We start from the raw sequence: 25149 nt of genomic DNA on the forward strand, positions 1-25149 counted from the left end.
GATCGAGATCATTTTGGCCAACATGGTGAAACTCCGTCTCTTCTGAAAATACAAAAATTAGGCGGGCATGGTGGCTTGTGCCTGTAGTCCCAGCTACTCGGGAGGCTGAGGCAGGAGAATGGCTTGAACCCGGGAGGTGGAGGTTGCAGTGAGCCGAGATCGCACCACTGCACGCCAGCCTGGTGACAGAGCAAGACTCCGTCTCAAAAAAAAAAAAAAAAAAAAGTAAGACATGGCAAACTGCAGTGGCACCCTGGCACCCAGCCTGCCCCTGCTGTCTCCACACCTGCTGAGACTCCCTGCCCCTGGCCACCTACACTTCACAGATCCCAGCTCCTCGTCCTACTCTGACTCGGCCCACGTGCTGTTGGGCCCCTCATTTTGCCTGTCCCTCCACCTTCTCCCACACCAAGAATTGAGTAAAATTTGATATCCATAATTCCTAACTCTTCCCTGGCTCTTCCCACTGACCTTGCCCCCATTTTGGGGGTTCCACCTAATGAGAAAGGAGGCTGCTCTCATTCAGCTGCAGTTTCAGTGCCTCTGACCTCTGACCCATGCCCCACACGTCCTAGCCCCACATCTTTCTCCTTCCAGCCTCCCTTCAGAAGGGAGCCTCCTACACCCATATGTGTGCATTCCTCTCCTCCTCTTTCCTCCCCCGCTCCTCTTCCAGCAACTTTACTATAGAAAACAAAAGACCCAAGTATGCAAGCAATATATACCATGTAAATGGGTAGTGAGATTAAGTATCAGCAAGATACCAAGCCTCCTAAATTAACCCATAAATTCAACACACTTCTAATAAAAAACCCAAATGCATTTTTTTGGTTAAATATGATCACCTAAACCTAAACTCACAGTGAAGAAGGGTCAAGAATAGTCTAGACAATTTTGAAGAACACGGAGGTAGAAAAACACTCTAATCAACGTTTATTATAAAGCTGTGGTATACATGAATGAGTCTCTGGTATACGGAGATACGTATATATCCAATGAATAAAAATAAAAGCCAGAAATAGACCCTTTAGAAGGGAATCTGGCTTACCAAAGAAGGGAAGTTTCCAAGCAGTAGGTAAATACTGGATTATTCAACTAATAATGCTGAGACAACTGACCATCATATGGAAAACAATCAAATTAGACCTTTAGGGTAGGAAACGATTCCCTAAGACTTCAAAAGACCAAACTATAAAAGATTGGTAAATTTGGGCCAGGTGCAGCAGCTCACGCCTGTAATCCCAGCACTTTGGGAGGCCGAGGTGGGTGGATCACGAGGTCAAGAGATCAAGACCATCCTGGCCAACATGGTGAAACCCCATCTCTAGCAGCCTAGTTTAGGAAGTTGCTTGATGCCCACAGGGCTATACTGCCCCAGAGAAGGAGCCCACATATAGCACCATCTAGAAAGCCAAGCCATAGCTGAGTATATTCTGCTCCATGAACTAGTGGTCACTGCCTCCTTCCATCCCAGGGGCTACCCTGTCATTACAACAGCCTTCTCCAGGAAAGCAGCTACTGCTGTCTATATCCTAGAAACAAACTCTCAAAGAGGTTTGCCTTCCACATCCTAGTGACTGCAACACTCTAACTGTGGACTGATTACTGATTTATTGTGCCATCAGTGCGCTCACCAACTGGCCCTGGTGTTTCTAGGTGATCCCCATCTCAAACCTGCAGACCAGCCCCAGTAATCCACAGCCAGGTGAGTGTTTCCAGGGGAGTCCCATCTCAAACTGGTGTACCAACCCCTGTGACTCAGTAACACAGTCACTAGATAGGCATGCAGCTTCCTGACACCGCCACCTTCTCCCCCAGCCCCCAGTCCTGAGCAGAAAAACAAACTGCACGTGCTCCTGCAGCCTAGGTCACCCAGACACTCACAGGTATCACCAAAATGGATACTAGCAAAAGAAAAAAAAAAAAAAACAGGCAAGAGAAGAGCACAGATACTACACTAATGTGTCCTCCTAGAACTAAAGCAGATGCAGCCCATCCAACTGACACCCTAAGACACATCTCCAGGTGAAAATCTTTCTCTACATAAGCCACTCTATACAATTAGAACAGGTGACCGTGTCAACAGTCTCATAAATATAAACATAGGAGAGAAAAAGCATGAAAATGCAATGAAACTTGACACCACCAAAGGTGCACAATAATTCTTCACAAAGTTACCCTAAATAAATGGAAATTTTCAAATTGCCTTAAAAGGAATTTGAAATATTGATCTTAAGAAAATTCAATGAGATACAAAAGAATACAGATAGAAAACTTAATCGAATAATAAAAAAAACAAGCCATAGCCTGAATGAGAAATTCAACAAAGACATAGATACCATTAAAGAAAACAAACAGGCCAGGCGTGGTGGCTCACACCTGTAATCCCAGCACTTTGGAAGGCCGAGGTGGGCGGATCACGAGGTCAGGAGATCTAGACCATCTGGCTAACAGGATGAAACCCCGTCTCTACTAAAAATACAAACAATTAGCTGGGCGTGGTGGCGGGCGCCTGTAGTCCCAGCTACTCCGGACGCTGAGGCAGGAGAATGGCGTGAACCTGGGAGGCGGAGCTTGCAGTGAGCCGAGATCATGCCACTGCACTCCAGCCTGGGTGACAGAGCAAGACTCCATCTCAAAAAAAAAAAAAAAAAAAAAGAAAACAAACCAACAGAAACCTCAGGAATGAAGAATTGAATGAATTAAATAAAAAGTACCACTGAGAGCTTCAATGGCACACTAGATCAAACAAAAGAATTTCTGAACTTGCAGACAGGACTTCTGAAATAACCCAGACTGAGGGAAAAAAGGAGAAAAAAAGAGTAAAAAGAATCAAAGAAAGTCTATGAGACTTGTGCCCTGATACTAAGATAACAGATTTTGAAAATATAGAAGAGAAACAGAGAAAAGAGACAGACAAAGACAAAGAAAACTGATTTAACAAAATAATAGCTGAAAATCTCCCAATTCTTGGGAGAGATACAGACATCCAGTTCCGTGAAGCTTAAAGGGTCCCATACATATTCAAACCAAAAAGGCCTTTTCTAAGGCACATTATAATCAATTTGCCAAAAATCAAACACAAAGAAAAACTTCTAAAATTAGCAAGAGAGAAGCATCAAATCACAAATAAGCAAGTCTCCATTAGACTATCAGTTTTCACAGCAGAAACCTTGAAGGCTAGGAGACATGAGGATGATATATTCAAAGTGCTAATGAGAAATCAGTCAGCAAAGAGTACTGTACTGAGCACAGCTACCCATCAGAAATTAAAGAAATAAAGTCTTTCCCAGACAAGCAAATGCTTATGGAATTCATCACCATAAGACCAGCCTGACAAGAAATGCTTAACGAGTGCTTCAATCGCAAGTGAAAGAACAATACTAATGCAAAAACACAGGACACTATCAACCTAACTGTTAAAAGTAAATTCATATTCAAACTGAGAATTCTACATTACTGAAATTATGCTTTAGAATCTTTCAAATCACCCTTGAGAAAGCTGAACATCAAAATAGTCAAAAATATTTATATCTACAATGAGTTCTTAATAAACACCCAATACAGAACAATATAAATTAAGGCAAAAAAGTACAAATTTTGTGCACTGACAAGGGATGTGGGGGTAGTATAGCAGGTTCGTGTGTGATCAAAATTTTTATCAGCTTTAAATAGTCTATCATAACTATACATTTTTAAATGTAAGCTCCAGAGTAACCAGAGAAAAAAATTACACCAGATATGTCAATGAAATAAAGGAATCAAAGCTTATCAGTACAGAAACTCAGCAAACCATAAAGCAAACAATAAAAGAAGAAACAAAAGATCTACAAAACAACCAGAAAACAATTAACAAAATGACAGAAGTTAACTTCTTGCCTTTTAATAATATCTTTGAATATAGATAGTTTCAATTCTCCAATAACAAGATGTAGAGTGGCCAAATGGTTTTTCATACATGTTTCCCTAGTCCAGACACCCAAGAGTATGTCCCTCTCTTGGGCATAAGAAAACCTAGAGTTATATTTAGGGCATCATGTGTGGTGAATAGTTGACCGAGCTGGCATGCTCACAATGACCAAATTATGTTTGTCATATTTTAATCCAATATATTGATCTACTATGAACTTGTAAATAATGTATTTGCTTTCTAGACACATTCCAGGAAGACCAGAGAAACTGACTTTTATTCATATGGAATAATCCACTGGCAAATTTCTTTTAGGACAGACCAAAGCTGATCTAGAACATAATCTTTACATACTTGGATCCTTCCCATCAGACGAGAAAGAACATCTGGGGTGAAAGGCTCCATTAGAAGAGCAATGTGCTGACAACTGGTAGTTCCTGCCCTACATCTTTGTAGAAGACTGGAGCCCAGAGCATGCCATGGTCAACTTGTATGTTGAAGTGAAGACCTCCTTCGAGGTGTGCATGTGCTTATTACAGATATGCCACGGTGCTAAGTACCCCAGGACTACAGGAAAAATTAAGAATAGATGCTGTATCCATGATCATGAGGCACACAGGCCAGAGCGCCAGCTGTGGAATTGCACAGCCCAGGTTCAAAGCCTGGCTGGGCCATGACCACCTGAATGCCCTGAGGAATGGTCTCAGGCAAATTTGTAAAAAGTGGAGACCCTGCCTGCCAGGGAGGCATGAGGTAAGAGGCGCATCCAGTCAGGTCAGGGCACCGCGTCCTCTCTTTGGAAACCTGCGAAGCAAGGCTGGTGGCCCTTGAGGCCACGGCAGCCATGGAGAAGGCGGGCCTTGCTCCAGGCGGCACAGAGGCACTGGAAAGGCCCCGGGGGAGCCTGGCGGGATCTGGCTGGTCCTGCGCTCTGCTTCCAAGTTCTGGCCCTGTAACCCGGGGGACAGGGCCGGCCAAGACAGGGCCACTGAGTGCCAGCCAGCACCTGGGCCAGGCGCCAGGGCTCTGGCGGATCAGCCCCGCACCCCCAACAGCCCCACAGGGGGCCCATCCAGGGCCACACACCTGCCCCCAGGAGCACGACGTCCCTGAGGCTAGAGTCCAGGGGGACCGGTGGAAGGGTCTCACCCTTTGCCCTCTGACTCCTCTTGTAAGCACCCTCGCTGGGCTCCTAAGCACTCCTTCACACCCTGGCTCTGTCACCAGCCCCATAGTGATGTCATAAACTCCCAGATGCCCAGTGTGCACCCGGCCACAGAGAAGTGGGTGACTTAGGAGTATCCTCTCCGCTTCTGACCCTTAGTTTCGTCTGTGCACAACTCGCTCAAAATGGGCAACTCACTAAGCGTATTTTGTTCCTGGTTCCGCCGCAGGTCCTGGCCACGCCATCGGCAACCTGCTCGTCTTGTCCGTGAGGCCTTCCCAGCTGGCCGGGCTCACCCCGCGGCTCCTGCACCTGTGCCTGCCCCGGGAATCTGGGGCCGTTTCCCACTCCTCTTCAACCATCAGCGACATTTTGGGCCTTCTTTTCCAGTCGGGTGGGACGGCGCCCCTATGAGGCTGTGTCTTATCCCTCGGAACATGGGCACCCCACAGAGGGTCCTGCCTCCTGTGGTCTGGAGCCCCCCCTCAAGAAAGAAACCCGTGCTGTCTGCTCGCAACTCCAGGATGTTTGGACACCTCAGCCCCGTGAGGATCCCTCGTCTCAGAGGCAAGTTTAACCTCCGACTTCCTTCATTAGATGAGCAGGTGATCCCAGCCAGGCTCCCGAAGATGGAGGTGAGGGCAGAAGAGCCCAAAGAAATAACGGAGGTGAAAGACCAGGTAGAGACCCAGGGGCAGGAGGACAATAAAAGGGAACCCTGTAGCAATGGGGAAGCAGCTTCCACCTCTAGGCCCCTGGAGACTCAGGGAAACCTCACTTCCTCCTGGTACAATCCCAGGCCCTTGGAGGGAAATGTCCACCTCAAGAGCTTGACAGAAAACAACCAGACTGACAAGGCCCAGGTGCATGCAGTGAGTTTCTACTCCAAGGGCCATGGAGTCTCCAGTTCACACAGCCCTGCTGGAGGCATCCTTCCCTTTGGGAAGCCTGACCCACTTCCAACAGTGCTCCCTACCCCAGTTCCGGGCTGCTCCCTGTGGCCAGAGAAGGCGGCCTTGAAGGTGCTGGGTAAAGACCACCTGCCCAGCTCTCCAGGCTTGCTGATGGTTGGGGAGGACATGCAGCCCAAGGATCCTGCAGCTCTTGGATCAAGTAGGTCTTCTCCACCCAGAGCTACTGGCCACAGGTCCCGCAAAAGAAAACTGTCGGGGCCACCGCTGCAGCTGCAACCGACCCCTCCCCTGCAACTGAGGTGGGATAGAGACGAGGGGCCCCCACCGGCTAAGCTTCCATGTCTATCTCCTGAGGCACTGTTGGTGGGTCAGGCTTCCCAAAGAGAAGGACGCCTCCAGCAGGGCAACATGCGTAAGAACATGAGGGTGTTAAGTAGAACGTCAAAATTCAAGAGACTAAGAGAGCTGCTTAGGAGGAGAAAGAAGAGACGGCAGGGCAGGCGTGGTGGCCCACGCCTGTAATCCAGCACTTTGGGAGGCCCAGGCGGGCGGATCAGGAGCTCAAGAGATTGAGACCTGAGGAGCATCTCTGCCTGCACCATCTGGGAAGTGAGGAGCGCCTCTGCCCAGCTGCTCCACCGTCTGGGAAGTGAGGAGCGCCTCTGCCCAGCCGCCCCACCGTCTGGGAAGTGAGGAGCGCCTCTGCCCGGCTGCTCCACCATCTGGGAAGTGAGGAGCGCCTCTGCCTGGCCACCGCACTGTCTGGGCAGTGAGGAGCGCCTCTGCCAGGCCCCCGCCCTCTCTGGGAAGTGACGAGCGCCTCTGCCCAGCCGCCTCACAGTCTGGGAAGTGAGGAGCGCCTCTGCCCGGGCCCTGCCCCGTCTGGGCAGTGAGGAGTGCCTCTGCCAGGCCGCCGCCCTGTCTGGGAAGTGAGGAGCGCCTCTGCCTGGCTGCCGTCCTGTCTGCGAAGCAAGGAGTGCCTCTGCCCGGCCTCCTCACCGTCTGGGAAATGAGGAGCGCCTCTGCCTGGCCACCATCCCATCTGGGAAGTGAGGAGCACTTCTGCCTGGCCACTGCCCTGTCTGGGAAGTGAGAAGCACCTCTGCCCAGCTGCCCACCATCTGGGAATTGAGAAGGAGCTCCGCCTCTGCCTGGCCTCCACCCCATCTGGGAAGTGACGAGCACCTCTGCCTGGCTGCCTCACGGTATGGGAAAGTGAGGAGCGCCTCTGCCCAGCCGCCGCCCTGTCTGGGAAGTAAGGAGCGCCTCTGCCTTGCCGCCGTCCTGTCTGCGAAGTGAGGAGTGCCTCTGCCTGGCCTCCTCACATCTGGGAAATGAGGAGCGCCTCTGCCTTGCCGCCATCCTGTCTGTGAAGTGAGGAGTGCCTCTGCCCGGCCTCCTCACCATCTGGGAATGAGGAGCGCCTCTGCCTGGCCACCGTCCCATCTGGGAAGTGAGGAGCGCTCCTGCCCAGCTGCCACCCTGTCTGGAAAGTGAGGAGCACCTCTGCCCGGTCCCCTCACCGTTTGTAAGGGAGGAGCGCCTCTGCCCAGCCCCTGCACCATCTGGGAAGTGAGGAGCGCCTCTGCCCGGCCCCCTCACCATCTGGGAAGGGAGGAGCATCTCTGCCTGCTGCTGTGCAACCTTCCAAGTGTGAAGTGACAGCCTTGTGTGTGATCTTTCTGCCCTCCCCAAGTTTGCATTTTCGACATTAAAGTTTACTTTTTAATTAAGAAAAAGGAGATCGAGATCATTTTGGCCAACATGGTGAAACTCCGTCTCTTCTGAAAATACAAAAATTAGGCGGGCATGGTGGCTTGTGCCTGTAGTCCCAGCTACTCGGGAGGCTGAGGCAGGAGAATGGCTTGAACCCGGGAGGTGGAGGTTGCAGTGAGCCGAGATCGCACCACTGCACGCCAGCCTGGTGACAGAGCAAGACTCCGTCTCAAAAAAAAAAAAAAAAAAAAAAGTAAGACATGGCAAACTGCAGTGGCACCCAGCCTGCCCCTGCTGTCTCCACACCTGCTGAGACTCCCTGCCCCTGGCCACCTACACTTCACAGATCCCAGCTCCTCGTCCTACTCTGACTCGGCCCACGTGCTGTTGGGCCCCTCATTTTGCCTGTCCCTCCACCTTCTCCCACACCAAGAATTGAGTAAAATTTGATATCCATAATTCCTAACTCTTCCCTGGCTCTTCCCACTGACCTTGCCCCCATTTTGGGGGTTCCACCTAATGAGAAAGGAGGCTGCTCTCATTCAGCTGCAGTTTCAGTGCCTCTGACCTCTGACCCATGCCCCACACGTCCTAGCCCCACATCTTTCTCCTTCCAGCCTCCCTTCAGAAGGGAGCCTCCTACACCCATATGTGTGCATTCCTCTCCTCCTCTTTCCTCCCCCGCTCCTCTTCCAGCAACTTTACTATAGAAAACAAAAGACCCAAGTATGCAAGCAATATATACCATGTAAATGGGTAGTGAGATTAAGTATCAGCAAGATACCAAGCCTCCTAAATTAACCCATAAATTCAACACACTTCTAATAAAAAACCCAAATGCATTTTTTTGGTTAAATATGATCACCTAAACCTAAACTCACAGTGAAGAAGGGTCAAGAATAGTCTAGACAATTTTGAAGAACACGGAGGTAGAAAAACACTCTAATCAACGTTTATTATAAAGCTGTGGTATACATGAATGAGTCTCTGGTATACGGAGATACGTATATATCCAATGAATAAAAATAAAAGCCAGAAATAGACCCTTTAGAAGGGAATCTGGCTTACCAAAGAAGGGAAATTTCCAAGCAGTAGGTAAATACTGGATTATTCAACTAATAATGCTGAGACAACTGACCATCATATGGAAAACAATCAAATTAGACCTTTAGGGTAGGAAACGATTCCCTAAGACTTCAAAAGACCAAACTATAAAAGATTGGTAAATTTGGGCCAGGTGCAGCAGCTCACGCCTGTAATCCCAGCACTTTGGGAGGCCGAGGTGGGTGGATCACGAGGTCAAGAGATCAAGACCATCCTGGCCAACATGGTGAAACCCCATCTCTAGCAGCCTAGTTTAGGAAGTTGCTTGATGCCCACAGGGCTATACTGCCCCAGAGAAGGAGCCCACATATAGCACCATCTAGAAAGCCAAGCCATAGCTGAGTATATTCTGCTCCATGAACTAGTGGTCACTGCCTCCTTCCATCCCAGGGGCTACCCTGTCATTACAACAGCCTTCTCCAGGAAAGCAGCTACTGCTGTCTATATCCTAGAAACAAACTCTCAAAGAGGTTTGCCTTCCACATCCTAGTGACTGCAACACTCTAACTGTGGACTGATTACTGATTTATTGTGCCATCAGTGCGCTCACCAACTGGCCCTGGTGTTTCTAGGTGATCCCCATCTCAAACCTGCAGACCAGCCCCAGTAATCCACAGCCAGGTGAGTGTTTCCAGGGGAGTCCCATCTCAAACTGGTGTACCAACCCCTGTGACTCAGTAACACAGTCACTAGATAGGCATGCAGCTTCCTGACACCGCCACCTTCTCCCCCAGCCCCCAGTCCTGAGCAGAAAAACAAACTGCACGTGCTCCTGCAGCCTAGGTCACCCAGACACTCACAGGTATCACCAAAATGGATACTAGCAAAAGAAAAAAAAAAAAAAACAGGCAAGAGAAGAGCACAGATACTACACTAATGTGTCCTCCTAGAACTAAAGCAGATGCAGCCCATCCAACTGACACCCTAAGACACATCTCCAGGTGAAAATCTTTCTCTACATAAGCCACTCTATACAATTAGAACAGGTGACCGTGTCAACAGTCTCATAAATATAAACATAGGAGAGAAAAAGCATGAAAATGCAATGAAACTTGACACCACCAAAGGTGCACAATAATTCTTCACAAAGTTACCCTAAATAAATGGAAATTTTCAAATTGCCTTAAAAGGAATTTGAAATATTGATCTTAAGAAAATTCAATGAGATACAAAAGAATACAGATAGAAAACTTAATCGAATAATAAAAAAAACAAGCCATAGCCTGAATGAGAAATTCAACAAAGACATAGATACCATTAAAGAAAACAAACAGGCCAGGCGTGGTGGCTCACACCTGTAATCCCAGCACTTTGGAAGGCCGAGGTGGGCGGATCACGAGGTCAGGAGATCTAGACCATCCTGGCTAACAGGATGAAACCCCGTCTCTACTAAAAATACAAACAATTAGCTGGGCGTGGTGGCGGGCGCCTGTAGTCCCAGCTACTCCGGACGCTGAGGCAGGAGAATGGCGTGAACCTGGGAGGCGGAGCTTGCAGTGAGCCGAGATCATGCCACTGCACTCCAGCCTGGGTGACAGAGCAAGACTCCATCTCAAAAAAAAAAAAAAAAAAAAAGAAAACAAACCAACAGAAACCTCAGGAATGAAGAATTGAATGAATTAAATAAAAAGTACCACTGAGAGCTTCAATGGCACACTAGATCAAACAAAAGAATTTCTGAACTTGCAGACAGGACTTCTGAAATAACCCAGACTGAGGGAAAAAAGGAGAAAAAAAGAGTAAAAAGAATCAAAGAAAGTCTATGAGACTTGTGCCCTGATACTAAGATAACAGATTTTGAAAATATAGAAGAGAAACAGAGAAAAGAGACAGACAAAGACAAAGAAAACTGATTTAACAAAATAATAGCTGAAAATCTCCCAATTCTTGGGAGAGATACAGACATCCAGTTCCGTGAAGCTTAAAGGGTCCCATACATATTCAAACCAAAAAGGCCTTTTCTAAGGCACATTATAATCAATTTGCCAAAAATCAAACACAAAGAAAAACTTCTAAAATTAGCAAGAGAGAAGCATCAAATCACAAATAAGCAAGTCTCCATTAGACTATCAGTTTTCACAGCAGAAACCTTGAAGGCTAGGAGACATGAGGATGATATATTCAAAGTGCTAATGAGAAATCAGTCAGCAAAGAGTACTGTACTGAGCACAGCTACCCATCAGAAATTAAAGAAATAAAGTCTTTCCCAGACAAGCAAATGCTTATGGAATTCATCACCATAAGACCAGCCTGACAAGAAATGCTTAACGAGTGCTTCAATCGCAAGTGAAAGAACAATACTAATGCAAAAACACAGGACACTATCAACCTAACTGTTAAAAGTAAATTCATATTCAAACTGAGAATTCTACATTACTGAAATTATGCTTTAGAATCTTTCAAATCACCCTTGAGAAAGCTGAACATCAAAATAGTCAAAAATATTTATATCTACAATGAGTTCTTAATAAACACCCAATACAGAACAATATAAATTAAGGCAAAAAAGTACAAATTTTGTGCACTGACAAGGGATGTGGGGGTAGTATAGCAGGTTCGTGTGTGATCAAAATTTTTATCAGCTTTAAATAGTCTATCATAACTATACATTTTTAAATGTAAGCTCCAGAGTAACCAGAGAAAAAAATTACACCAGATATGTCAATGAAATAAAGGAATCAAAGCTTATCAGTACAGAAACTCAGCAAACCATAAAGCAAACAATAAAAGAAGAAACAAAAGATCTACAAAACAACCAGAAAACAATTAACAAAATGACAGAAGTTAACTTCTTGCCTTTTAATAATATCTTTGAATATAGATAGTTTCAATTCTCCAATAACAAGATGTAGAGTGGCCAAATGGTTTTTCATACATGTTTCCCTAGTCCAGACACCCAAGAGTATGTCCCTCTCTTGGGCATAAGAAAACCTAGAGTTATATTTAGGGCATCATGTGTGGTGAATAGTTGACCGAGCTGGCATGCTCACAATGACCAAATTATGTTTGTCATATTTTAATCCAATATATTGATCTACTATGAACTTGTAAATAATGTATTTGCTTTCTAGACACATTCCAGGAAGACCAGAGAAACTGACTTTTATTCATATGGAATAATCCACTGGCAAATTTCTTTTAGGACAGACCAAAGCTGATCTAGAACATAATCTTTACATACTTGGATCCTTCCCATCAGACGAGAAAGAACATCTGGGGTGAAAGGCTCCATTAGAAGAGCAATGTGCTGACAACTGGTAGTTCCTGCCCTACATCTTTGTAGAAGACTGGAGCCCAGAGCATGCCATGGTCAACTTGTATGTTGAAGTGAAGACCTCCTTCGAGGTGTGCATGTGCTTATTACAGATATGCCACGGTGCTAAGTACCCCAGGACTACAGGAAAAATTAAGAATAGATGCTGTATCCATGATCATGAGGCACACAGGCCAGAGCGCCAGCTGTGGAATTGCACAGCCCAGGTTCAAAGCCTGGCTGGGCCATGACCACCTGAATGACCTGAGGAATGGTCTCAGGCAAATTTGTAAAAAGTGGAGACCCTGCCTGCCAGGGAGGCATGAGGTAAGAGGCGCATCCAGTCAGGTCAGGGCACCGCGTCCTCTCTTTGGAAACCTGCGAAGCAAGGCTGGTGGCCCTTGAGGCCACGGCAGCCATGGAGAAGGCGGGCCTTGCTCCAGGCGGCACAGAGGCACTGGAAAGGCCCCGGGGGAGCCTGGCGGGATCTGGCTGGTCCTGCGCTCTGCTTCCAAGTTCTGGCCCTGTAACCCGGGGGACAGGGCCGGCCAAGACAGGGCCACTGAGTGCCAGCCAGCACCTGGGCCAGGCGCCAGGGCTCTGGCGGATCAGCCCCGCACCCCCAACAGCCCCACAGGGGGCCCATCCAGGGCCACACACCTGCCCCCAGGAGCACGACGTCCCTGAGGCTAGAGTCCAGGGGGACCGGTGGAAGGGTCTCACCCTTTGCCCTCTGACTCCTCTTGTAAGCACCCTCGCTGGGCTCCTAAGCACTCCTTCACACCCTGGCTCTGTCACCAGCCCCATAGTGATGTCATAAACTCCCAGATGCCCAGTGTGCACCCGGCCACAGAGAAGTGGGTGACTTAGGAGTATCCTCTCCGCTTCTGACCCTTAGTTTCGTCTGTGCACAACTCGCTCAAAATGGGCAACTCACTAAGCGTATTTTGTTCCTGGTTCCGCCGCAGGTCCTGGCCACGCCATCGGCAACCTGCTCGTCTTGTCCGTGAGGCCTTCCCAGCTGGCCGGGCTCACCCCGCGGCTCCTGCACCTGTGCCTGCCCCGGGAATCTGGGGCCGTTTCCCACTCCTCTTCAACCATCAGCGACATTTTGGGCCTTCTTTTCCAGTCGGGTGGGACGGCGCCCCTATGAGGCTGTGTCTTATCCCTCGGAACATGGGCACCCCACAGAGGGTCCTGCCTCCTGTGGTCTGGAGCCCCCCCTCAAGAAAGAAACCCGTGCTGTCTGCTCGCAACTCCAGGATGTTTGGACACCTCAGCCCCGTGAGGATCCCTCGTCTCAGAGGCAAGTTTAACCTCCGACTTCCTTCATTAGATGAGCAGGTGATCCCAGCCAGGCTCCCGAAGATGGAGGTGAGGGCAGAAGAGCCCAAAGAAATAACGGAGGTGAAAGACCAGGTAGAGACCCAGGGGCAGGAGGACAATAAAAGGGAACCCTGTAGCAATGGGGAAGCAGCTTCCACCTCTAGGCCCCTGGAGACTCAGGGAAACCTCACTTCCTCCTGGTACAATCCCAGGCCCTTGGAGGGAAATGTCCACCTCAAGAGCTTGACAGAAAACAACCAGACTGACAAGGCCCAGGTGCATGCAGTGAGTTTCTACTCCAAGGGCCATGGAGTCTCCAGTTCACACAGCCCTGCTGGAGGCATCCTTCCCTTTGGGAAGCCTGACCCACTTCCAACAGTGCTCCCTACCCCAGTTCCGGGCTGCTCCCTGTGGCCAGAGAAGGCGGCCTTGAAGGTGCTGGGTAAAGACCACCTGCCCAGCTCTCCAGGCTTGCTGATGGTTGGGGAGGACATGCAGCCCAAGGATCCTGCAGCTCTTGGATCAAGTAGGTCTTCTCCACCCAGAGCTACTGGCCACAGGTCCCGCAAAAGAAAACTGTCGGGGCCACCGCTGCAGCTGCAACCGACCCCTCCCCTGCAACTGAGGTGGGATAGAGACGAGGGGCCCCCACCGGCTAAGCTTCCATGTCTATCTCCTGAGGCACTGTTGGTGGGTCAGGCTTCCCAAAGAGAAGGACGCCTCCAGCAGGGCAACATGCGTAAGAACATGAGGGTGTTAAGTAGAACGTCAAAATTCAAGAGACTAAGAGAGCTGCTTAGGAGGAGAAAGAAGAGACGGCAGGGCAGGCGTGGTGGCCCACGCCTGTAATCCAGCACTTTGGGAGGCCCAGGCGGGCGGATCAGGAGCTCAAGAGATTGAGACCTGAGGAGCATCTCTGCCTGCACCATCTGGGAAGTGAGGAGCGCCTCTGCCCAGCTGCTCCACCGTCTGGGAAGTGAGGAGCGCCTCTGCCCAGCCGCCCCACCGTCTGGGAAGTGAGGAGCGCCTCTGCCCGGCTGCTCCACCATCTGGGAAGTGAGGAGCGCCTCTGCCTGGCCACCGCACTGTCTGGGCAGTGAGGAGCGCCTCTGCCAGGCCCCCGCCCTCTCTGGGAAGTGACGAGCGCCTCTGCCCAGCCGCCTCACAGTCTGGGAAGTGAGGAGCGCCTCTGCCCGGGCCCTGCCCCGTCTGGGCAGTGAGGAGTGCCTCTGCCAGGCCGCCGCCCTGTCTGGGAAGTGAGGAGCGCCTCTGCCTGGCTGCCGTCCTGTCTGCGAAGCAAGGAGTGCCTCTGCCCGGCCTCCTCACCGTCTGGGAAATGAGGAGCGCCTCTGCCTGGCCACCATCCCATCTGGGAAGTGAGGAGCACTTCTGCCTGGCCACTGCCCTGTCTGGGAAGTGAGAAGCACCTCTGCCCAGCTGCCCACCATCTGGGAATTGAGAAGGAGCTCCGCCTCTGCCTGGCCTCCACCCCATCTGGGAAGTGACGAGCACCTCTGCCTGGCTGCCTCACGGTATGGGAAAGTGAGGAGCGCCTCTGCCCAGCCGCCGCCCTGTCTGGGAAGTAAGGAGCGCCTCTGCCTTGCCGCCGTCCTGTCTGCGAAGTGAGGAGTGCCTCTGCCTGGCCTCCTCACATCTGGGAAATGAAGAGCGCCTCTGCCTTGCCGCCATCCTGTCTGTGAAGTGAGGAGTGCCTCTGCCCGGCCTCCTCACCATCTGGGAATGAGGAGCGCCTCTGCCTGGCCACCGTCCCATCTGGGAAGTGAGGAGCGCTCCTGCCCAGCTGCCACCCTGTCTGGAAAGTGAGGAGCACCTCTGCCCGGTCCCCTCACCGTTTGTAAGGGAGGAGCGCCTCTGCCCAGCCCCTGCACCATCTGGGAAGTGAGGAGCGCCTCTGCCCGGCCCCCTCACCATCTGGGAAGGGAGGAGCATCTCTGCCTGCTGCTGTGCAACCTTCCAAGTGTGAAGTGACAGCCTTGTGTGTGATCTTTCTGCCCTCCCCAAGTTTGCATTTTCGACATTAAAGTCTACTTTTTAATTAAGAAAAAGGAGATCGAGATCATTTTGGCCAACATGGTGAAACTCCGTCTCTTCTGAAAATACAAAAATTAGGCGGGCATGGTGGCTTGTGCCTGTAGTCCCAGCTACTCGGGAGGCTGAGGCAGGAGAATGGCTTGAACCCGGGAGGTGGAGGTTGCAGTGAGCCGAGATCGCACCACTGCACGCCAGCCTGGTGACAGAGCAAGACTCCGTCTCAAAAAAAAAAAAAAAAAAAAGTAAGACATGGCAAACTGCAGTGGCACCCAGCCTGCCCCTGCTGTCTCCACACCTGCTGAGACTCCCTGCCCCTGGCCACCTACACTTCACAGATCCCAGCTCCTCGTCCTACTCTGACTCGGCCCACGTGCTGTTGGGCCCCTCATTTTGCCTGTCCCTCCACCTTCTCCCACACCAAGAATTGAGTAAAATTTGATATCCATAATTCCTAACTCTTCCCTGGCTCTTCCCACTGACCTTGCCCCCATTTTGGGGGTTCCACCTAATGAGAAAGGAGGCTGCTCTCATTCAGCTGCAGTTTCAGTGCCTCTGACCTCTGACCCATGCCCCACATGTCCTAGCCCCACATCTTTCTCCTTCCAGCCTCCCTTCAGAAGGGAGCCTCCTACACCCATATGTGTGCATTCCTCTCCTCCTCTTTCCTCCCCCGCTCCTCTTCCAGCAACTTTACTATAGAAAACAAAAGACCCAAGTATGCAAGCAATATATACCATGTAAATGGGTAGTGAGATTAAGTATCAGCAAGATACCAAGCCTCCTAAATTAACCCATAAATTCAACACACTTCTAATAAAAAACCCAAATGCATTTTTTTGGTTAAATATGATCACCTAAACCTAAACTCACAGTGAAGAAGGGTCAAGAATAGTCTAGACAATTTTGAAGAACACGGAGGTAGAAAAACACTCTAATCAACGTTTATTATAAAGCTGTGGTATACATGAATGAGTCTCTGGTATACGGAGATACGTATATATCCAATGAATAAAAATAAAAGCCAGAAATAGACCCTTTAGAAGGGAATCTGGCTTACCAAAGAAGGGAAATTTCCAAGCAGTAGGTAAATACTGGATTATTCAACTAATAATGCTGAGACAACTGACCATCATATGGAAAACAATCAAATTAGACCTTTAGGGTAGGAAACGATTCCCTAAGACTTCAAAAGACCAAACTATAAAAGATTGGTAAATTTGGGCCAGGTGCAGCAGCTCACGCCTGTAATCCCAGCACTTTGGGAGGCCGAGGTGGGCGGATCACAAAGTCAGGAGATCGAGACCATCCTGGCTAATACGGTGAAACTCCATCTCTACTAAAAATACAAAAAATTAGCCGGGCATGGCAGCGTGCGTCTGTAGTCCCAGCTACTCGGGAGGCTGAGGCAGGATAATGGTGTGAACCTGGGAGGCGAAGCTTGCAGTGAGCCAAGATTGCGCCACTACACTCCAGACTGGGCGACAGAGCGAGACTCTGTCTCAAAAAAAAAAAAGATTGGTAGGTTTGATTTCAGAATATATAAAACTTTTATAAGACTGAAGAGATCTACAGAAGTAAAGAATAGAAGCTCCTGTTTGATCAGATCAGAATCAGAACAATAATACTCAGGAAAATATCTTGTATCACATTTTAAAATAAACCAAATATTTTTATGGCAACAGGCATATATGGTAAAATTATAAATATAGGCAAAGAAAACACAATCACCAACTTCAAGACAGTGGTTATCTGTATGAGAGGCAAGAGTAAGTGACGGATGTGAAGGAATTTCTTAAGATGCATTTGTAATATTGTATTTACCTGTAAAAGTAAGTTTGAATTAAAAATAGGAAAATGTTAACACCAATTAATTCTGGGTGGTAGGTATATAGGTGTCTGATATCTATATCTATATCTATATCTGATAACTTTCTGTATTCTTAATGTATTTCTTAATTAATGAAAATACATACAATATAGGAAAGATAGCCAAGAGAATGAAAAGTAAAAAATACATGAGACACTGGAAGCAAGGAGGAAAGAGGCATAAGTGAGCAGAAGCTCCATAATTCATATTGTGGGGATCAACAGGTGTTGTCTGTAGTTGATGAATCAACAAATGGTAGTTAAGCATACTACAGTATCTAGAATTATGAGGGTAACGTGCGACAGATTTAAAATCAGAAAATAACCAGATGGGTAAAAAGCAGAAGTCTGTTGCTTTTCATTTTAAGTGTTCGACCACTGGAAATATTAACATGTGTGCATTCTTGGAAAAAAGGGCAAACATTAATGCTTAAATTGGAGATTTTAAAAAATGCCTGTATCATCCCTAGAATAAATTTTTTAAAATCAGGAGCTAAAGCTGTTACTCCTGGGAACTTCAAAATGTTTTGTTTCAGATAAAAAAGGACTACTACATATAAAGCACTATAGACTGCAGGTTACTACAAGAAGCCAAATACAATTACTTCAGGTAGCAAAATCAATTTACCCTGAAACCATGTTGTAGTTGAGAGCAGGATGGTCTTTTGGGACAGGAGGAACAAGAGGTTCTGGTTGCCACTCTTCAATCAGTTCTTCTTTTTCCTACAGGAGAAAAGGAATTAAAATACAGTGCAGTGCTAATAGTATCAATTACTAGTGTCTCTGCAACTTCAGTATTTCTTATTATTCTAATTCTACTAACTATTCTCAAGTTCGCTGTCACTCTTATTCAAGCTTATGTCTTCACACTATTAGTACGTCTTTGTTCGCATAATACATAATGACCCACCAGACACATGCCTACCATATAGTTGTACCTAGCCCTTGACCACTAACAGGAGCTCTCTCGGCTCTCCTAATAACATCTGGCCTAACCATAGGATTTCACTTTAATTCTACCACTCTTTTAACTTTAGGCCTACTAACCAACACACTGACTATATATCAATGATGATGTGATATTGTCCGAGAAAGTACATTCCAAGGCCACCACACAGCAATTGTCCAAAAAGGCCTCCGATACAGGATGCTCCTATTATCTCAGAAGTATTCTTCTTCGCCGGTTTTTTCTGGGCATGCTATCACTCCAGTTTAGCACCAACCCCAGAATTAGGAGGACATTGACCCCCAACAGGTATTCTTCCCCTGAACCCTTCAGAAGTACCTCTCCTAAATACGTCTGTATTACTTGCATCAGGAGTTTCAATTACTTGAGCCCATCACAGCCTAACAGAAGGTAACCAAAAACAAACAATTCAAGCACTACTTACCACAATCCTCTTAGGAGTCTATTTCACCCTTCCACAAATCTCAGAATATTTCGAGGCCCCCTTTATTATCTCTGATGGAATCTACAGCTCAACATTCTTTATAGCCACAGGCTTTCATGGACTTCATGTTACTATTGGATCAACAATTCTCACCATCTGCCTTCTCTGCCAATTAAAATTTCATTTTAGGCCGGGCATGGTGGCTCATCCCTGTAATCCCAGCACTTTGGGAGGCCAAGGTGGGCAGATCACCTGAGGTCGGGAGTTCGAGACCAGCCTGACCAACACGGAGAAACCCCGTCTCTAATACAAACAGAAAATTTGCTGGGCGTGGTGGCACATGCCTATAATCCCAGCTACTCGGGAAGGCTGAGGCAGGAGAATCACTTGAACCTGGGAGGCGGACGCTGCGGTGAGGCGAGATTGCGCCATTGCACTCCAGCCTGGGCAACAAGAGCGAAACTCTGTCTCAAAAAAAAAAAAAAATTCATTTTACATCCAACCACCATTTTGGCTTTAAAGACGCCACCTGATATTGACACTTTGTAGATGTCGTATGACTATTCCCATGTGTGTCTATCTACTGGTGAGGGTCCTACTACTCTTTTAGTATAAGCAGTACCACTGACTTCCAATCAACTAGTTTCGACAAAGTCTGAAAAAGTGTAATTAACCTAGCACTAGCCCTAATAACTGACACCTTATTAACTCTATTATTAGTAGTAATTACATTTTGACTTGCATAACTTAATACTTACATAGAAAAATCCAGCCCTTATGAATGTAGATTTGATCCATTAACCTCTACCCACCTCCTCTTCTCCATAAAATTCTTTCTAGTAGCCATCACATTTCTCCTATTCGATTAGAAATTGCCCTATTCCTACCCCTGCCATGAGCCCTTCAAACAAATAACCTTATACTAATAATCAGTACAGCCCTTCTACTAATTACCATTCTAATCCTAGGCCTAATTTATGAATGAACCCAAAAAGGATTAGATTGAGTTGAATTGGTAAATAGTTTACATTAAATGATTTCGACTCATTAGATTATGATAGTCCATATTTACCAAATGCCATTTATTTATATTAACATTATATTAGCATATACCATAGCACTGCTGGGAGTACTAATCTATCGATCCCACCTAATACCATCTCTATTATGCCTAGAAGGCATCATACTATCAATATTTATCATAAATACACTCATAACTTTAAACATGCATTTCACTCTAGGATTCATAATACCCATTATCCTCTTAGTATTTACTGCCTGCAAAGCCACAGTAGGCCTTGCTTTCCTAGTCTCAACCTCCAGCGCATAAGGCCTAGACTATGTACAAAATCTAAATTTACTCCAATGCCAAAAATTATTATTCCAACAATTATACTGTTACAATATAACTCTCCAAAAACTCTATAGTCTGAATATAGCTACTCATAGCCTATTCATCAGCCTCATTACCCTACTATTTTTTAATCAACCAAACAATAATTCATCTAACTTCTCATTAACTTTTTCTTCTGACCCATTAACATCACCTCTTCTAATCCAAACAGCCTGACTACTACCTCTTATAATCCTAGCAGGCCAACATCACCTATCTAATGAATCACCCCTATGGAAAAAAACTCCGTATTTCCAAATTAATTTTCCTACAAATTTTTTAAATTACAGCATTTACAGCCACAGAACTAGTCATACTTTACATTCTTTTCGAAGCTACACTCATCCCTACCCTAATCATTATCTGCTGAGGTAACCAACCAGAACGCCTAATGCAAGCTCATACTTATTTTACACACTAGTAGGATCCCTTCCCTTACTTATCACACTCATCCACACCTGAAACAGCTCAGGTTCACTAAATATCCTAATAATAATGTTTACTAATCAAGAACTATTAAACTTCTGATCTAACAACCTTATATGACTATCATGTATTATGGCTTTTATAGTAAAAATACCCCTATATGGACTTCACCTATGACTCCCTAAAGCCCACATAGAAGTCTCTATTGCCAGCTCAGTAGTTAGGAGGCTACGGTATCATATGACTTACCCTCATCCTCAGCCCCCTAATAGAATATATATCCTACCCCTTCCTCATACTATCCTTATGAGGAATAGTTATAACAAGCTCTATTTGTCTAAGACAAACTGATTTAAAATCACTTATCGCTCATTCCTCCGTAAGCCACATAGCACTTGTTATTATAGCTATCCTTATTCAAACCCCCTGAAGCTTTTCAGGCGCAGTCACTTTACTTCAACTTCGGCAATATCAAAATTGTCTGCTGCAATGCAAAAGTCACAGTGAATACACTGCTAGAAACACCATGTCTAGTTGTGGCTAGAATAAAAACAGAATCACTTGTGAGTTTTGTGCACTAACCACCTTCACCTCTTTCCTTATCACTAGAGCTAGAGGCTCTTTTCCATGTAGTTTTGTGGGTGACTTGACAATTTATGAAAATTTAACTTCTATGCTCAGAATTCTTTTTTGATTTACCATACACATCAAAATTCAATTTGAGGTGGGTATGAGTAGGATTCTTTTCTACTCTGACTCTCCTTTAAGAAGACCACAGGGGAAACTTTATCCCATACTTCAGAAATAGTTGTGCTATTCTGCAGCAACTCACACAACACTCATGAATATTCAAACTCCAGTAGTTGCCCATGGTTCCCTCTAACCACCTATTTGCAAGACTGCTGTTTACTCCTAGCAAAGTATCCAAGACCATAATATGATCTTCATTTGGGTACTGACTTTATTTCCAGATTTCCCCATATTTTGCCTACCCTAATAATTCATTCCCCTTGATTTCCTTACATTACAGAAAATGCTTTAATACATAGTTGAGCCACCACAAATCCTTTCTGGAAAGACATAGCAACTATAATCACATACCCAATAATTAAAACAGAGATTTAATTTCGTACCTTGACTGTAAGATCAGATCGTTCTTGTAATTTGTAAGTCTTAGAGAAAAGAAGTCTGATTATCCAGAGGATCAGAATCCCTTCCAAAATAAGATGGTAAGCAGGAGCCTAAGAGTGAGTCAAAAACAAGTAAGATATGAAACATACACTTCTAACACCTGCATATAAAATTTACTACACCTGCATATACTGCCTCCTGTGACTTTTAGCCTATTCTTAACAATTTACTTTCGAAGCTCCCTTAATTTCTATTCATTCCTTTCCCCATTTCTAATAGCAGGCAATTTCTCCCTCACATGAAAAACCCCTAATATTTTTAGCTTTTAAAACTTCTTTGGGAATAAAAATTAAAATTAAAAAAATAAAATCTAGGCCGGGCGTGGTGGCTCATACTTGTAATTCCAGCACTTTGGGAGGCCAAGGTGGGCAGATCACCTGAGGTCGGGAGTTTGAGACCAGCCTGACCAACATGGAGAAACCCTGTCTCTATTAAAAATACAAAGTTAGCTGGGTGTGGTGGCGCATACCTGTAATCCCAGCTACCTGGGAGGCTGAGGCAGGAGAATCGCTTGAACCCAGGAGGTGGAGGTTGTGGTGAGCCGAGATCTCACCATTGCACTCCAGCCTGGGCAACAGGAGCAAAACTCCGTCTCAAATAAATAAATAAATAAAATCTAACACAGAATCCCAATATTAACCATTGGATTATTTAATTTCAGTGGTTCTTTTTTGGGTACACTATACAAGACTACTCAAATTCTACATTCAACACGCATAGGATTTGGGAGTAAGAAGTTTATCTTTATGATGAATTTTAAAATTTGCTCATCCCCCTAAATACAATTCATTTATGAATAAGTCTAAATACCCTTTTAGTTTTCTCAATAGTTGGATTCTAGCAAGCAAACATCTGCCCCAGCCACTAGTTAAGAGCCCACTCCAAAAAGAAATCGCCCTAAGAAAAGTTGAGAAACTATCTGTCTAGTGAATTAATAAAAATCACAAACACCACTTCTTTTCCTTCCCAGGAAATGTTACATACAGGAGTTCTCCCAGGTCTCACTGTTGGACAGTTTCGGGGAATGAGAAGTTACGCTACTGTCAGTCTTCAAAAAGGGAGCAAACAACATTGAACAGAAAATAATCCATTTCTTTAAAAAATCGTTTATAAAAAAGATCATTCAATTTTAGTGGCTCATTTTAGGTCACTACAGTTAACCTAATACTGGGCATCACTTAATACATGAGCATAAGACAGAGCCACATCTGCTGTCTCTGCTATGTTTCAAGATAAAATTCCCAGTACGTCCTGCAATGGAAGACACTGTCATTACCCCTACCAGTAGACGGTGATATTAAGTTTGGTGATATTAAATCATCAAAAGTAAAGTGAAATTCACTTGAAATGAATGTAAGCTCTATAAGCACAGGGACTTCTGCCTATTTGTTCACTGCACTATCCCTAGCATCTAGATCTGTGTGGTCCAGTGTGGACAGTCACTAAGTTACATGTGGCTATTTAAGTTAAATTAAAAATTCAGTTGCAGCTGGGTGTGGTAGCTCATGCCTGTAATCCCAGCACTTTGGGAGGCCAAAGCAGGAGGACTGCTTGAAGCCAGGAGTTCGAGGCCAGGCTGGGCAACACAGCAAGCCCCCGTCTCTATTGAAAAAAAAAAAAAGATTAGTTGGGCATGGTGGTATGTGGTCCCAGCTACTCGGGAGTCTGAGGTGGGAGGATCGCTTGAGTCTGGGAGGTCAAGGCAGCAGTGAGCTGATCGCACCACTGCACTCTAGCCTGGGCGACAGAGTGAAACCCTGTCTTTAAAAAATAAAATAAAATAAGTTCTTCAGTGCCCAATGAATAGCTCTGCAAGACAGCACGGGGAATCTCAGTTATTAAATGAATGAACACTAAGACTGACATTCTGGTTTCTTATTATCTTACGTATCTGAAATAACTAGGCTTCAAAAAACTCTTAACTATTCTTCCTTTAAAAGTCTACGGCCAGGTGCAGTGGCTCACGCCTGTAATCCCAGCACTTTGGGAGGCCGAGGTGGGCGGATCACCTGAGGTCGGAAGTTCGAGACCAGCCTGACCAACATGCAGAAACCCCGTCTCTAATAAAAATACAAAATTAGCCGGGCATGGTGGCACATGCCTGTAATCTCAGCTACCTGGGAAGCTGAGGCAGGAGAATCGCTTAAACCCGGGAGGCGGAGGTTGTAGTGAGCCGAGATCACGCCCTTGCACTCCAGCTTGAGCAACAAGAGCGAAACACCGTCTCAAAAAAAAAACAAAAATAAATAAATAAAAATCGACTAAACTAGTTGTATCTTTATAAGATAGAAAACTGATGTACGCAGAAGAATGACAAACTATTTCTTATTCACAAATCCTAAATCACTTGATTTCTTTTCGACAAAAACAGACAAACTCCAATTTATTACAATTTTATTCCCCAACGAACTGTACCGTAGTTCCAAAGAGCTGACTTCCTTAGGACCTTCCCAGACGAAGGTTTTCCACTCATTTTCACCACTGCGTTTTATCGTCCGTCTAAACTCTGGTTTTTGCAGACCTGTCTCCTGCGTCCCCTTACACGTGTTCCTTTCCGGAGCTTCCAGAGGACCCGGAGCATAAGAACTCAAACCGAGACCCTCGGTCCCAGCCCCCGCCCGTTCCTCCCTACACTCAACCGCTGGGACTAGAAGCTCCCGGCAGTCCTTCCAGCAAGAGGCACCGAGTCTGGGCGTGACCGAGCCAGTCCCGCCGAGGTCTCAGGCCACAAATCCACACGCGTCCTCCCACCCTCCCCAGGCCCGGGTGTGGTCGCGGACCGCTAATGGCGCGGAGCCCACCTCGTAAAGCGCCTGTACCATCTCCACCAGAACCCACTGCTCCGTGGCGGTCGCCATAGTTAGCCGCTTCCTTCCGAAAGGCGGGTCACAAGCACGTCCTAAAAGTGCGCGTCGCTGCTCAGTGTCGTTATCACCTCCGCAGAGGGCGGGGCGGCGGAGCGCTGGGCACCGCCTACTCGCACTTGCGCACTGGTTGACGGGAGGCTGGACCGGGTCTGGTGGGATGCCGCAGTTTTTCCAGGAATTGTTTACCTTGTGTCCTATTACCCTCCCTGCTGGATTCAGGATGGAGAAAGTAGTAATGAACGGGCCTTACACTTGGTCATCAGCTGGGCGCAGAGAGTTAAAATGATTGCAATACGTTTACTTTATTTTTTTTTTTTGAGACGGAGTTTCGGTTTTGTTGCCCAGGCTGGAGTGCAATGGCGCGATCTCGGCTCACTGCAACCTCCGCCTCCCGGGTTCAAGCGATTCTCCTGCCTCAGCCTCCCGAGTAGCCGGGATTACAGGCGTGCGCTACCACGCCTGGCTAATTTTGTATTTTTAGTAGAGACGGGGTTTCTCTATGTTGGTCAGGCTGGTCTCAAACTCCTGACCTCAAGTGATCCGCCTGCCTCGGCCTCCCAAAGTGCTGGGATTAG

The 25149-nt window shown here is 46.7% G+C and overlaps 3 protein-coding genes across 5 annotated transcripts in view; 2 read left to right on the forward strand and 1 right to left on the reverse strand.

Moving 5' to 3' along the window:
- The window catches only part of SPTLC1 (serine palmitoyltransferase long chain base subunit 1), a 100364-nt gene extending 75426 nt beyond the window's left edge, over positions 1-24938 (reverse strand). For 2 of the 3 annotated variants that reach the window (XR_010130280.1, XM_031014543.3), the window contains exons 1-3: positions 24509-24694; positions 21650-21757; positions 17935-18029 (exon numbers count right to left, since the gene is read on the reverse strand). Coding sequence is in view for 2 of the 3 variants with exons in the window: in XM_031014543.3 (XP_030870403.2) it covers positions 17935-18029; positions 21650-21757; positions 24509-24565 (260 nt within the window). In the remaining variant the exon portion in view is untranslated. Of the gene's footprint in view, positions 1-17934; positions 18030-21649; positions 21758-24508 lie in introns of all 3 variants that reach the window. The other variant, XM_031014541.3, reaches the window with a different exon arrangement.
- On the forward strand, positions 5015-7883 carry LOC109028392 (putative UPF0607 protein ENSP00000381418). The gene has a single exon (XM_055349874.2). It carries the CDS (start codon positions 5261-5263, stop codon positions 6509-6511), a length of 1251 nt encoding a protein of 416 aa, XP_055205849.2. The 5' UTR covers positions 5015-5260; the 3' UTR covers positions 6512-7883.
- Positions 12741-15005, forward strand: LOC115935789 (putative UPF0607 protein ENSP00000381418). Its single transcript, XM_031014544.3, has one exon. The coding sequence runs from the start codon at positions 12987-12989 to the stop codon at positions 14235-14237; it is 1251 nt and encodes a 416-aa protein (XP_030870404.3). The 5' UTR covers positions 12741-12986; the 3' UTR covers positions 14238-15005.
- Positions 24939-25149: the final 211 nt, after the last annotated feature.

The sequence above is a fragment of the Gorilla gorilla genome, chromosome 13 (assembly GCF_029281585.2).
Source record: "Gorilla gorilla gorilla isolate KB3781 chromosome 13, NHGRI_mGorGor1-v2.1_pri, whole genome shotgun sequence".
Taxonomy (NCBI): domain Eukaryota; kingdom Metazoa; phylum Chordata; class Mammalia; order Primates; family Hominidae; genus Gorilla; species Gorilla gorilla.

Excerpts from the sequence above, each read along its gene's own strand:
- LOC115935789 (XM_031014544.3), top strand. The coding sequence starts at position 12,987 with ATGGGCAACTCACTAAGCGTATTTTGTTCCTGGTTCCGCCGCAGGTCC.
- LOC109028392 (XM_055349874.2), top strand. The coding sequence starts at position 5,261 with ATGGGCAACTCACTAAGCGTATTTTGTTCCTGGTTCCGCCGCAGGTCC.